Below are 15,667 nucleotides of genomic sequence, written 5' to 3'. Positions count from 1 at the left end.
AGGCAGCCCTGGACAAAATGAATAGAACTACAAATTCCAGTGTGCTACGTATCCTCTGCTAAGTAGTTCCATGGAAGCAAAGAGTAGCCGTGTGGTAACGAGAAAATAAAAATCCAAAGGCAAACATAGGTGATCCCTTTACAGACCACTAAATCATCATCATCCCATAACGAGCTTTCGTAGATTTTGCAACTGTTTTCCCCTCACCTCTCTCTGAGTAATACGCGAGGACTACACGGTGTGTAATGCTGCAGTGTCAAAAAGTGTGCCTACGCTGTGACGTCACACACACACACACACACACACACACACACACACACACACATACACACACAGAGAGAGGAGTAGGAACTAAGAACACTGGACCATATTGCAAAGAAACAAAGGCTGGTACTCGCTAGCCCATCTTCCCCAAAGCTGCAGAGCAGAAATTACTAAACAGCACAGCGGGTCGCCCTTACTCGCACCAAACTTCCGCTTTGCGTCTCCCCTCCACCCTATTAAGGGACGTTCGCACAAGACGTGACGTTGGGAAATGGTACTGCTGGGAGGATGGTACTGTTCCGAAATCGTTATCCTAAAGAAATTTTAGCTGTACCGATCTATTTCCTTTGTCTTGGGAAGCTGAAAAGGTAAATAATCATGGCGCCAAATTAACCAGGAAATCCGTTCTACACGGTCGGTCTACCAGAGGCTGGTGGTGCCACCTTATGGCCACATGCTCAGTGATCCTCCGACAGCAATGCTATATATACACACGTTCTAAAGGCTCAGCAATTTAGCGGGATTTTTTTAAAATGACAAACCCAAGATTGTGTTGTCAGAATCTTTACATTAATGATCAGATGTAGCTCCTAGATTTTAGAAACAACGATAATTAGTGGCTAATCTTAAAATTCAAAATTACAAAAAGAAAGCGGCACTGAAGATCATGTTGCAAATATTTGTTATCTACTAAACAAAGATCAAAAATCATGGTGAATGTGAAATGCTACCATACGCCACTGTAAGAGGCATTTGAATCATACAGGCTGTTACAGCCTGTTTTATTGTGTGATCTCTGTACTCCACCTCATATGTCTGAAGCAGTGGACAAAGTTCCACCAAAACTTCAGGTGCCACAATGTTTTTGTCTTTCTATGTTTTTTTCTTTTGTTTTTCCCAGAAATTGAAATAATTAAAGAGATTGTATAGTTAGGTTCTTCTCATTCTAGGGAATTGGAATGCTAAAGTCGGGAGTCAAGAGATAAAAGGAACAACAGGAAAGTTTGGCCTGGGAGTTCAAAACGAAGCATGGCAAAGTCTAATAGAGTTTTGTCAAGAGAACAAGCTGGTCATCACAAACACTCTTTTTCCAACAACACAAGAGGCAACTCTACACATGGACATCACCAGATGGGCAATACCGAAATCAGATTGATAATGTTCTCTGCGGCCAAAGATGGAGAAGCTCTATACAGTCAGCAAAAACAAGACTTGGAGCTGATTGTGGCTCTGATTATCAGCTTCTCATAGCAAAATTCAAGCTTAAACTGAAGAGAGTAGGAAAAACCACTGGGCTACTCAGGTATAATCTAAACCCAATCCACAGTTGAAGTAAAGAACAGATTTAAGGAACTAGATTTGGTGGACAGAGTGCCTGAAGAACTTTGGATAGAAGCTCGTAACATTGTACAGGAGGCAGCAACAAAAACCATCCCAAAGAAAAGGAAATACAAAAAAGCAAAGTGGCTGTCCAACGAGGCCTTAGAAATAGCAGAGAAGAGAAGGGAAACAAAATGCAAGGGAGATAAGGAAAGTTACAGAAAACTGAATGCAGACTTCCAAAGAATAGCAATGAGAGACAAAAGGGCCTTCTTAAATGAACAATGCAAAGAAATAGAGGAAAATAACAGAAAAGGAAAAACCAGAGATCTGTTCAGGAAAATCAGAGATATTAGAGGAACATTTTGTGCAAAGATGGACAAGATAAAGGACAAAAATGGGAGGGACCTAACAGAAGCAGAAGACATCAAGAAGAGGTGGCAAGAATACACAGAGGAATTATATCAGAAAGATTTGGATATCCCAGACAACCCAGAAAATGTAGTTGCTGACCTTGAGCCAGACATCCTGGAGAGTGAAGTCAAGTGGAGAGTGAGGTCAAGTGGGCCTTAGAAAGCCTGGCTAACAACAAGGCCAGTGGAGGTGATGACATTCCAGTTGAACTATTTAAAATCTTAAAAGATGATGCTGTTAAGGTGCTACATTCAATATGCCAGCAAGTTTGGAAAACTCAACAGTGGCCAGAGGATTGGAAAGATCAGTCTACATCCCAATCCCAAAGAAAGGCACTGCCAAAGAATACTCCAACTACCATACAATTGCACTCATTTCACACACTAGCAAGGTTATGCTCAAAATCCTCAAAGGTAGGCTTCAGCAGTATGTGGACCGAGAACTCCCAGAAGTATAAGCTGGATTCCGAAGAGGTAGAGGAACTAGAGACCAAATTGCTAACATGCGCTGGATTGTGGAGAAAGCCAGAGAGTTCCAGAAAAATATCTACTTCTGCTTCATTGACTATGCAAAAGCCTTTGACTGTGTGGACCACAGCAAACTATGGCAAGTCCTTAAAGAAATGGGAGTGCCTGACCACCTTATCTATCTCCTGAGAAACCTATATTTGGGACAGGAAGCAACAGTTAGAACTGGATATGGAACAACTGATTGGTTCAAAATTAGGAAAGGAGTACAACAAGGCTGTATATTGTCCCCCAGCTTATTTAACTTATATGCAGAATACATCATGCGGAAGGCTGGACTGGAGGAATCCCAAGCTGGAATTAAGATTGCCGGAAGAAATATCAACAACCTCCGATATGCAGATGATACCACTCTGATGGCAGAAAGTGAGGAGGAATTAAAGAACCCTGTAATGAGGGTGAAAGAGGAGAGTGCAAAAAACGGCCTGAAACTCTACATCAAAAAACTAAGATCATGGCCACTAGTCCCATCACCTCCTGGGAAATAGAAGGGGAAGATATGGAGGCAGTGACAGATTTTATTTTCTTGGGCTCCATGATCACTGCAGATGGAGACAGCAGCCACGAAATTAAAAGACGCCTGCTTCTTGGGAGGAAAACGATGACAAACCTTGACAGCATTTTAAAAAGCAGAGACATCACCTTGCCAACAAAAGTCCGAATAGTCAAACTATGGTTTTTCCTGTCGTGATGTATGGAAGTGAGAACTGGACCATAAAGAAAGCAGACTGCCGAAGAACTGATGCCTTTGAATTGTGATGCTGGAGGAGGCTCTTGAGAGTCCCCTGGACTGCAAGGAGAACAAACCTATCAATTCTAAAGGAAATCAACCCTGAGTGCTCACTGGAAGGACAGATCCTGAAGCTGAGGCTTCAATACTTTGGCCATCTCATGAGAAGAGAAGACTCCTTGGAAAAGACCTTGATGTTAGGAAAGTGTGACGGCAAGAGGAGAAGGGGACAACAGAGGATGAGATGGTTGGACAGTGTCTGCGAAGCAACCAACATGAATTTGACACAACTACGGGAGGCAGTGAAAGATAGGAGGGCCTGGTGTGCTCTGGTCCATGGGGTCACGAAGAGTCGGACACAACTTAACGACTGAACAACGACGATAGCTAGGTTCAATCATTAACACAAGCAATCAGAAGAAAACAGGCTTGGAAGAACAGCAATGAAAGAATTAGAAAAGATTTATCAAGTGTCACTATGTGTCACTGGAACCAACGCCAGGACCATTCACACTACTGTATTCACAGTTACTATGTATGGATTTGAAAGCCTGACAGGGGGGAAATAATTCATTTGAAATATGTTACTAGAGAACAGTTTTGTGGATACCCTGGACTGCTAGAAAGATGAGCAAGTGGCTCCAAGATCAAATCAAGCTTGAACTTTCTCTGGGAATAAGACTGATGGATCTCAGGCTGTCTATCTGGCACATATTATGAGAAAGCAAGAGTCACTGGAAAAGGCAATCATGCTGGAAACAACTGAAGGCAGCAGGAAGAGGAAGAACAAATACTGTATAAGATGGATTGACTCTCTAAAGGAAGCCACAGGCTTGAATTTACAAGAACTGAGCAGGGCTCTTGACAACAGGACATTTTGGAGGTCAGTCTTTCATATGGTTGCCATAAGTCAACAGCATGTAATGTGAACAACAATCCTGAAATTCAGGAACTCAATTAAGGCCTCTTATGCCAGGAAACCAGACTTCTCCCTAGTGCAATTTGAAATTAATTTCACTGCACAAAATGGTGTTCTGTGTGTGCTGGATTTGAACTGTAAAATGGTAAATAACCGCTCTAGAAAATAAAGCTTTTGTGGTGTACTTTCAGAATGGAAAGGGCACAATAAAAGGTAAAGGTAAAGGTTCCCCTTGACAATTTTTGTCCAGTCGTGTCCGACTCTAGGGGGCAGCGCTCATCCCGCTCTGCAAGCCATAGAGCCAGCGTTTTGTGCGAAGACAATCTTTCCGTGGTCACATAGCCAGTGTGATTTAGACACGGAACGCTGTTTACCTTCCCACCGAGATGGTACCTATTTATCTACTCGTATTTGCATGCTTTCGAACCGCTAGGTTGGCGGGAGCTGGGACAAGCAATGGGCGCTCACTCCGTCGCATGGATTCGATCTTTCGACTGCTTGGTCTTCTGACCCTGCAGCACAAGCTTCTGCGGTTTAGCCCACAGCGCCACCACGTCCCTTAAAGGGCACAATAAGCCAAGGCAAATTATATTTCCAAGTCTATGAATGTGATGGTGTTTATAAACTGAGCCAGCTCATCGGACAAATGTAGTGTGAGTACAGAAAGAAGAAAATAGCCTCGAAATACAGCACAGATATTTAAAATATTATGAGGGATAGATTAGCATGTTCACTTTCATTTTAAAAGGAACTGAAACCCTCTGCCCCTTCCTGAATCTTTAAAGTGGCATTTCCCAATGTTGTTCCAAGGGAACAATATATTGAAAGGTTCTATTCCTGATGAAGGATTACAAAAATACAGCAGATTGTTTCCCCCACCTTTTTTTTCTGCCTTCTATCATTATTACTGCTGCCTCGTACCAGTAATATGGATAGACTCACTTGCTGAAATAAACATGTTGAAATAAACATTTTTATATAATGGAGATAATATCTAGTATGATAGGTGAGAATGTAGACTCTCTCTCTCTCTTATTTGGAGGAACAAAGATATCTTTTTCCTTACACTGAAGGGGTGAGCAAATTTTGCAGGGCCCAATCTTCTGAAATCCTACAGAGGCCACACGGGTGGACACACATACCCAAAACAACGAATAAAACATTAAGTGGCCAGAAGTCAATTTTTGGTTTGTAAAAATTAGAGCTGTCTCTTGTGTGTATGTGTTCTAAATTGTGCAGAGTAGGCTCAAATTAATGAAAAGGCAAATTGCATATTTTATAGAGAGTTCCAGGAGCACAAATATAACTCTTTTTAAGAGAGAGTCTAAAGGGGAAGCAAAAGCAACCTTGGGGCTCTAGGCAGCCCTTGGATTGTACTTTACTCATCCTTGTTCAAAAGGGACTTTGAAGCAACTCCACCGATATTTCGCCACCCAGCTCAGTATTTAAGCACAGCCAATTTTAATGGGATATCAATGTATCTCACTCTCTGTACATAGTGTGTCACCCCATCGCAGAGACATCCTGTTTAGTACACTGAGCTCTTTTGCTTGGCATGTTTTCCCTTTCACTTCAGTTAACACAGTAGATCTACATGCACATTCTGATTAGTTTCCTCCAGCTGCTGTTAGCTGTGTGTACGCATTTGAGACCACCTGGATTGATTGGTGATATACTCTAAACTAGTGACCCAGTCATCTTTCTATTCCATTAAAAGAAAATTCCTGATTATTAAATATCCTTTCTTTAAAGTTCATTGTACAGCCAACATGCCATACAGGGTAATGACCCCGAGCAGCTATCTCTGTCTGACTTACATCAGATTTAATACTATACTCCTTTCCTTATTTGTGAGCAAAGCATTCAAAATCTGACAAGTGTTGACAGAAGAGATTAGGGTGGGGCAGGAAAGGAGTTCCAGTACCAAAGATGTTTGTCTGTTCCCGGAAAACTCTGCAAGTATAGGGGGAAATGGTCTTTCTGATGAACTTAGGATCCAAAGCCTCCTTGCTCCCCTACTGCGGATCCAAAGATTGGTGCAGATATTTTCCTTCCATTGGAACAAATGGGAGGTAAAATGAAAAAGGAGCAATTCTACTAGGAACTTAGAACGGTCATCTACATGTCTATATTGGCTGAATAAACAAGCTGCACTTTGAAAGTTGTCAATCCTTTGCATGGTCCATAAAAACATAAAGAGAGCCCTGCTGGATCAGGCCAAGGGCCCATCTAGGCCAGCTTCCTGTATCTCACAGTGGCCCCACCTGACACCTCTGGGAGCACACAAGACAGCTAGATGCCTGTCTCCTGACACCCCTCCACTGCATCTGGCATTTTGAGGTACCTTCCTTCTAAACTTGGAGATTATACATCCCCATCATGGCTTGTAACCTGCGATGAACTTTTCCTCCAGGAATCTGTCCAATCCCCTTTTAAAGGCATTTAGGCCAGATGCATCACCACATCCTGTGTCAAGGAGTTCCACAGGCTAACAACATGCTAGGTAAAGAAATATTTTCTTTTGTCTGTTCTCACTCTTCCAACACTCAATTTGAGTGTATGTCTCCTGGTTCTGGTATTGCGTGAGAGGGAAAAGAGCTTCCCTCCATCCACTTTATCCATCCCCTGCATAATTTTATATGTCACAGCTCCTTAAAGCTTTTTTGTAAGCAGTCCACAAAGCAGCATACAAAAGAAAATAGGTTGAATTCTTAGACAGTCATTTTGTAAGCTCTGAGTATATGTATAATTTTCTAAAACTTGCCCATATGAGCCCATCCACTCCTTTTAAAAGTGACATTCTTGAGATTTTTCTAAATATTCCTTTCTTTTGATGTATTAGAAAATCTACTGAATATAGGAAGCAATTCTTTGAATAGGGCATCCAGTAAAATTGTTTTTGTGGGCTCTCAGATTTTCTCACGCACACTGTATTTGAAAAGGGCACCCAACTATTTTCTGTTTAAATGTTGCAGTCATTAAGAAACCTTTGAAGTAAAACAAGAACAAGTTGTAAATGATATAGTTTGATGTTGATTTAAATAGAGATAAACTGAATTCATTACGCACAATATATTTCAAATATATATCAATATATATCAAATATATCAAAACAAACATGCCAGCATGGAGTTGTCTAATCCAAAGCACTTGAAAAAACGTGTATGCGTTCTCTAGCTGAATACCGTCACACTAACAGAAGCTTGAGTGAACTCCATGCTATGTACAGTATAAATAATCCTCATATTTCGAGCTGCAAGCATCATGACCAGCTGATATTTTCTTTCCTCAGGACCAGCTGTTCCCTAGGAGTGTCTGGCTGGAGCCATATGATCTTATCAACACATTTCAGAACCATATCTAAACACTGACAAAGACTCTTGTGCAGCTATGACTGTCCTGGAGGAAAATCGGCCGTTCGCCCAACAATTATCCAATGTCTACTTTACGATACTTTCACTTTTCTGCTTTAAGCTTTTCGTGAAAATCAGCCTTGCTATACTCAGCCATTTCTATATTGTGAAAGGAAACCGTAAAGAAGCAGCAAGAATAGCTGCTGAGTTCTATGGAGTTTCTCAAGGACAAGGTATGCATCTGTTTACTTTATGATTCTTGGCGTTTCTTACTGCTGTTGATCTGTTAACTTTGAAAAAAATATTTTAAAAACAAATTAATTTGTAATTTTCTATATTCTCTGTGCTATTTGTTTTCTGTTAGCCCGGTTTCCTCAGGTACTTACAGACTGAATCTAATACATATCTATTATTGCATTAGCCAGGTTTTCTCCATTACTTTACATACTCAGTTATTATACATACTGATTATTTCATGTAGTGTCCTATTTATTATCAAGCAAACTATCTTTCACATAAGTTGTAGGAATGCAGTGAATAATAACTGAAAAATCTAATTCTTCTTTGCTCTCCATTGTTTAACTTTTTAAATATTTATTGTGTAAAAGAGAATTTCTGCAAAGTATGTTTATAGTACTGGTTGATATACTTTCAATACATCCATAGAGAATATCCATCTATGCTAATTTCTACTCCGGCTTCATGTACATTCCTTGTATATCCTTGTTTAGACAAATTATTCATGCCATGAACTCTGTCTCACTAGCTTTGAAACTATTAAGAAGGGACAGACTTCATTCTTAATTCTGAAGATAAAGGATGAAGCTTTTTGATTTGGTTTTAAAATTTCAAACATGTTACAAATTAAACTTGTTGCAAATCAGGAACTCATAAATCCTTGCTTTTCACTGTCCTTGCTATTTCCACAATTAATCCCTGGGTACTTTCGGGGTTGGCCATTGGGGTGGGCAAGTGGAGCTGAAGAATCTATCTTATCCCGGTGTGATGTCTGTACTGATTTTTGTTGCAGTCATTAAGAATCTACAACTCTTCCCCTTAAGGCTCTGGGATTGTTTGGTCTTAACTACAAAAAAAATTTCTTCAATTAGCTTTGTTTTAAAGTATGTTTCATCTTCAGTTTCTGGTTTGCTGTCATTTGCACTAGGTTAAAATCAGTGAAATGGAGCTGCTTAAACCTTGCAACAGGATTGCCAATATCATACCCCAGGCCTCATAAATCCTCTTGGTGGCCCTGTAAAGATGACTACTGTGTGGGGTGGGATATATCAAAGGTGCTCATTTATCCTAGCTGCTATTTATCCTAGGGTGGCCTTGGTTAATATAAGCAATGAGAGTTTTATTAGTGTTGGAGACCTGGGTTCAGATGCTTCCTTGGCCATGGAAGTTGCCATTGGTGTGCATGTTTCGACGGTAGACTGTTCTTTGAACAGCTTACATACTTCAGAAACCCTACTGGAATTGCCATAGGTTGGAAGTAACTTAACAGCACTTAACAGTAACAAAGACAGTGTTGCATTATTAAGAGATAAAATAAAGAGTAAGGAACTATTATGTCAAAAGTTAGTTTTTGACAAATGGGTATTTTATATGGTGACATTTGTAGCCATCCTACCCTTTGAGCCAGCAAAGTAGAATCAAGCTAAAGGATTCCAGTCCTGCTCATGACATAGCAGAAGCCACTGGTGTTACTGGTTCCAAAGATGGTCACTGCCCTGGAAAGATTCTTGTGTAGTGTTGGCAAGGCCAGAAATAACAGTTCCACCCCACCAAAACGCTACTATGTGACAGCCCTCCACCCACAAACTGATTCTGACATTTTAACAGAAGGTTAGAATACTCCTAGCTGAATGTTTGCCTCCAAGAAAGTGTTTTGGCTGTTGTGAGACAAAGTGCTATGCTTAGAAAGAGATATGATTAATTTCAATGTGACTGATTTCCCAATGAGTATGTGTAGGGTTACATGATTACATTGTTTCCACTCATGATATTGGTATGTCCTTTTGAGCCTCTCTTGTATTTTTGTCATATGTAAAGGCCGTTAACATAAATACCATACCATTAAATGGAAGGAATGTATATTCAAGTCAAGTGCAATATTTTAAAAATGTAAATGCCAATCTGTGTTTAAATCTCATGTGTTAAAATGCTCCCAAAGGATTTAGCTGTGCAGCAGGAAACTTTAAAATGTTTGTTAAATATTTATACATTTAAAACATTTCTAGACCATCCCTTTCATGCCAAATTTGCTGTAGAGCATAAACCAGTATAATAGTCAAAGAAGCAACATTCTAGTATTTGCAGATACTGAACAGTTTAACTTAATCTAAAACTAAGTTGAATAAACATGGCATGGTATCTAATTGGATGCTTGCATTCCATACTAGTATGACAAACTTCAGTTGTCTGGGCTTCAAGGACTTTAAGCTGTTACTTGACAGACAAACACCCATTATTTTCTTCTACTATGGATTCCATTACTTGAAAGCTAATTGGGAAGGAGCATTTAAATATGACAGACCATATCAAAATATATTTCACTATTACAGAGGAGATAAAGCTTTCATAATACAACAAATGATCTCCCATGGTTGTAATGGTCTCTATATTAAATTCTGATCCATTAATATAATATCAGAGTTTAAATACAGTATAGGGATATGATTGGTATGGTTTTTTTTTACTTGTGTGTTCTACAGCTAGACTAAATTAGACTGACTACAGGGTCAAATACTGTGAGATTTGCTCTGATTATAAAATGGACGGACTTGAATCACATGACTCAAAGGCCAATTCGAATCAATCTGACCCTTTTTGATTCCAGTGTGAACTTTCTCCTTGCCACTGGGGGCTTCCACATTTTTCAAGCTAGAATGATTAAAAAAGGCTCCCCATGCGATCAGCTGTTTCCTTCTGTAAAAATACAGAGGGCATGTCTGTGAATGGTGTGGTGATGTAGGCAGTTCTGCTGTGTTTAGGGACTGCAGGAACATCTGTCCCACCCAAGTGTCTTCAATTTTTAAAAATTTTAAAATAAATGAATCTAGCACTATTGCATCGATACACCGATATACTAGTTTACCACTATATCACCTCTGTACAGAAAAATGCAACTGAATAGAAACAGTCCCAGTAAAGTACAGAAGGCTACATATGTTTCTATGGTATGTTCATTTCTGTGTTCATTATGAAAAAAATTAGAAGCTGCCATCTTTTTCCTAGCACAGTGCAACCAAGGGGCTTGACAGCAAACCATAAAAAGTGGCAGAGATGGGAACAAAGGAAGAAGGAGGGGGGCTATGGGCTGAAATGTGGATCACACTGTATCTGAATTAATCTGTGGCCCCTGTGTAATTGCTGATTGCAAATTGAAATGGAAGATTAGCTGTGAATCAAACTGCAGCATTGCCAGTGTAGTTGTAACCTATGTCTAGTTATTAAGCATCCTTCAGGCTAATGAATACCTGACCTTTCCCAGTTGTTTTAAGCAACACCCATCTAATTTGAAGTAACCTCCACTGGGTCGTGTATATGGCCTCCAGTTATATTCTAATGCCATGAATCCAATTATTAGTCCCAACTAGACTAAGCCCATTGAATCATCTACTGAATGATGAACCAACACTTACATGCACCCAGTTGTTTTAACTGGTCTGTTTTAGTTAGAACTAATTTTTGATTCAGGTACTTGTGAAACGTATGTACTTTAGAGAAGATATATATGTAATATTATTGGGCTGTGCCAACTTTTCCATTCAGTTGTAAATCCATAGTGATCTGCCCCTTAACGCTTGGGAAATTAACTACTATCTCATATTTCTAGATGTGTTATCTGAAGAGGTTGACTTCATTCATTCAGTTATGAATGATAAGTAATCTTTTCCTACTGCTCTATTTAACAATTGCAACTGATAATGTCACTCAGCAACAGTTGTTGGGAGAGGGAAAATAGCACAAGATGTTTTCCCAGCTCACATTCCACATAGAGCATAATTCTATTAATAAAAATATATAGACACATTCGAGTTTGCTAGCACATTAGACCTCTAAGTAGTCATTAAAACAATATGGTATGTACTAACTATTCACCCAGGCTCATACAGGACACAAGGCATTTTATGTACATTAAGCAACATACTGTATGTTGACAACAATTGAAAAATGAAATATTACAAACTTAACAAACAAACACATTCTAGCAAAAGAAGACACTGTGATGCAGGGTGGGGAATTATGAATGAAAGGCAACATCCTGCACTTAAGGTCGAAGCTTTGAATGTATGCCCCAAGGATTAGGTCCTAGAGGAACTGGTTCCATCTGCAGCTGGATATGCTCAAAAAATGAGGGGAGTGAAACCAGCTAAACTGTGACCTCAAGGCTACTTAACTCTTCTGGGAATGGCATCCCCACCAATCCCTTCTCTGAGGAGGCACAGCCTCTGATATTTCCTTATAGGCCAGATGAGGAAGCCTAGTGGGCTGAATTCAGCCTATGGCCTGCAGTAAAAGTTCTGTTGGGAATTTTTGCTTATTCCTTTTTAATTAGCAGATGTGGGGAGATCAGACCAGTTCCATCACCCTCCCCTTTTGTTTCTCCACACAAACTAGCACTTTGGAAGATGAGACTTGCCTCAAATGCTAGAGACAGGAGTCAGAACTATAGCAGTAGATTATTGATCCACCTTAGGTTGTGAAGCCCCCTCCCTCTGATTATTAAAGACAAATATTGGAAAGCTAAAAACTGTATGTATAAAAATATTTAAAAGACTCAAATGCCACACTAAAAATGTAAACAAATTGAAGACCAACAATATATTCAAAGCAACAAGGCACAATACAGTACTCCATTTAAAAACCCCTCTGAGATAGCCAATAACTAAGGGAAAGCCTGTCTGAAAAAAAGTTCTTTAATGGAGAAATGGAGGCAACAAAAAGAATAAATTTGCCACATCCGATCAGTGTCCCCTTAGCAACAGAAATGAGTATACAGTGGTGCCTTGACTTACGAACTTGATCTGTATTGGAATGGTGTTTGTAAGTCAAAATGTTCGTAAGTCGAAGCACCATTTCCCATAGGAATGCATTGAAAACCGATTAATCCATTCCAGCCGAAGGGAAAAAAAATCACCAAAAAATTTAAAAGAACACAGCAAGCCCGGTCGGAAGGTGCTCCGTTGCTGAGGTTTAAGAAGAAGAAAGAGAGCCTTTGGAGAGGGGCTAGCAAGGTATGTAGCATAAAAGGCCAGTACCTCTAATCTTAATATATCCTCCAATCATCCTTGTACAATATAAGTTTTGATTTACAAGCTTAAATGGTTAAGGCTTCCTCTTCTATGCATAAACCTGTACAAATATGTTGGTACCTGCAGAAGCTTGTGCTATGCAACAAAACTACGATGAGATAGCTCTTTTATTACGCATTTCACAGGTGTAATGAGATCACTGCTCCAGTTAATCTATGTTGTAACTTTATCCTGCATTAGTTTCTTCTGTTTGCTTCTAGTATTGCAACAGGATTGTTTAGTGCCATGCCCCAAATATATTTGGGTTACTAAAATGTTGCTATTTATGCTCTTTGAGTCAGTTTATAAGAAAGTCGTTTGTTGGATTTTTAGGACGAAAAATGTACGCTTCTTCTCAACGGCTACAGTATATTTTATGAGCCCCTTAGATCATTGTTTTCTAATTTAAAATTTAATTGCTTTTTTTCTATACCATACGAACTCTTCTATTTTGCAGCATTATAATCACCCATTATATATTCTGCCCATAGTGAAAGCTAGGTAACACTGAAAAATGGCTGTATTTTTATAACAGGTACTTAGCCACATACTACAAAACTATTATTATTCTTGTGTTAAAGACTGCAAGTGGGTTACTATTAATTTCCCTTTTTACAAATGTGGAACTAATATCATAAGCCACTTCGAGTCAAAAATATAGGAAAAAAACCAAAAGCTCATCCATTTTACATGATGTAAACAGATGCAGGCTGCAGTTAAGCTGATTCTTTCATGCTTTATAAATAGAACATGCCAGTGCAATCCTTTCCTTCCCTCAATCTAGCTGACTGCCCTGCTCCTAAATGTTGCTGAATGGCTTTCAATGTAATAGCTGTTCTGCAGGAAGCTATTCTACCGCAAGTATCACTCTGCCCTTTTTGAGAAAATGTCAAGGAAGAAAGTAGTTAGCAGTTTGTAGGCATTTCTCTGTGAAGAGCATCTGCATTAATGACACACGGGCCTCAGCAGGAGAAAAAAAAATACTGAGATAATGTCTGCAAGTATTTCTGTTGAAAGGAGCTGCACTAAACAGAATCTCTTAAAGAGAAGCCTAGAGAGCAGAGGAGAATGTCCTGCGAAGAGAAAAGCTAGCTGGGGTATTCTCACTAGCCAAGGTTAGTAAAGCACTCATTTCAAGAGGCAGAGGGGGGGCAACCAGATTTATTATGCGGCCAGGTTTTGCAAAACTGCTCTAAAATTATGGCTAAGTTAATATTTGATATACTATTTTGTGTATGAATGTTCATGCATAATTTTGCTATCATGAAGTATGCCTTAAAATTAATCGCAGTCCTTGGTTTGAGGTCTGTTTTTGCAAATGCTGAAGCCATGTTATATATAAAGCAAAGCAAAAGCCAGTGTTGCTAAGCACTCAGGACTGTTTGTGGAGTGGAAGAGCTGGAGTAGTAACCTTATACATAAATATACATGTGGAGGTAAACAAGTCAGGCAGAACAAGAACTTGGCAGAAGTAGTGGTGATGTACAAATTGCAGGGAGAAATAATGAGTTAATATAGAATCTGTTTGTGTTTCAGAAGCATTGTGAATCATACAAAATACATTAGACCTGCACAAGGAGATGTAAAATTAACAATTCTGAATTCATGTTATTTTTATGTTACCCCAGACCCATTAACCCGTGTTTCCGTCACTTGACACATAAATTATTTTTAGATCCAGCAATCAGTCACCAGCTATGTAGATTCATTTGTCACAGACTTAGTTCCAAGTCAGAGCTTTTCCAGGTGGGGCACAATTCCCTTCGTAGCTGGTCATGGTTAGTCACAGGGGAGAGCAGGGCTTTCTGGGACTTGCATCCACATTGAAATTTGAAAATTCACATTTATAAAAATGCTTCTGTCTGGAAGATCTTTGAAATGGTTTGAATTTCATGTTTCTACTGTGTTATGGGGGGTATTTAAAATATAATAGCATGTTGATTAAAATTTGATTGGGAGGGTCTTCGGGTAATGAAATTAACTGCACAAGAAGCTTAGAAAATTCTATAGTACTAAACTCTTGTCACCTAAAACAGAAGGTAAAAATGCCTGGGGGTGGTGGAGCAAAAAAGCTTGGAAGGCATGGGTTTGTTGTTGTTGTTATTGAGATAACCACTGGCTGAAATCCTGTTGCACAGGTTACACTGTGTGATTCTGATGATGTCATCCTCTGCAATGATTTTTCTGAAATAAAAATAATCTAATCCCTCGTGAAGATTCCAAGGCTCCTGTGGTGTCCCTTTTGTTACTGGGAAGACATTGGAACCACAGGATGGGGGGAGCTTTTATTTTTCAAAAACTGCCACCAGTAAAATCCCCGTGGTGGTGATGGCAATTTTTGGAATATAAGGACTTCCTCCTTCCCTCAGCCTCTAATGGCTTTCTCATAACAAAAGGCACTCCACAGAAAGCTCAGGAAGGAATTGTAATTTTGTGATTTCTAAAATATCATTTCAGCTGATCATGTCATCAGCCTTACACATTGTAATGTCTGGCAAAAAATTTTCAATCATTATATAATGAATGGCAGGAAAAATACTGAAATAAATATTGACAAATCAGTTGTTTTTTACAGGATCAAATTCTTTGGACATTTCTTTGAAATTTTAATGCTGATTAAGTACAGTCTTTCAGTTAAAATAAGAATTTAAAACTATATTATTGCTGCATGAGAGTGTAGCAATAGGTATTGTCCAACAGAGCAAATCAGCATTCCATAAGCACCCCAAACAAAAAAATTGATGTTGAAACTAGACCTCAGATCAGCACCAAATATGGCACAGATGTAGCAGTCTGCTCTTGTATGCCTAATTTGGGGATGTTTTTGCAAATAATTTTTG

At 39.2% G+C, this 15,667-nt stretch overlaps 1 protein-coding gene across 3 annotated transcripts in view; it reads left to right on the top strand.

Moving 5' to 3' along the window:
- The first annotated feature begins 56 nt into the window (after window positions 1-56).
- The window catches only part of ASB5 (ankyrin repeat and SOCS box containing 5), a 30,466-nt gene continuing 14,855 nt past the window's right edge, over window positions 57-15,667 (top strand). The window contains exons 1-2 of one of the 3 annotated variants that reach the window (XM_073001433.2): window positions 57-632; window positions 7,467-7,760. In XM_073001433.2, the coding sequence (XP_072857534.1) occupies window positions 7,565-7,760 (196 nt within the window). In that variant the 5' untranslated portion in view covers window positions 57-632; window positions 7,467-7,564. Of the gene's footprint in view, window positions 633-1,147; window positions 4,139-7,466; window positions 7,761-7,793; window positions 13,943-15,667 lie in introns of those variants that run through there. The other 2 variants (XM_078393879.1, XM_020803202.3) reach the window with 2 other exon arrangements.

Source organism: Pogona vitticeps, chromosome 5, assembly GCF_051106095.1.
Source record: "Pogona vitticeps strain Pit_001003342236 chromosome 5, PviZW2.1, whole genome shotgun sequence".
Lineage (NCBI taxonomy): Eukaryota > Metazoa > Chordata > Lepidosauria > Squamata > Agamidae > Pogona > Pogona vitticeps.
The sequence above is the reverse complement of the archived record's forward strand: the minus strand, read 5'-3'. Positions and strand labels throughout refer to the sequence as shown.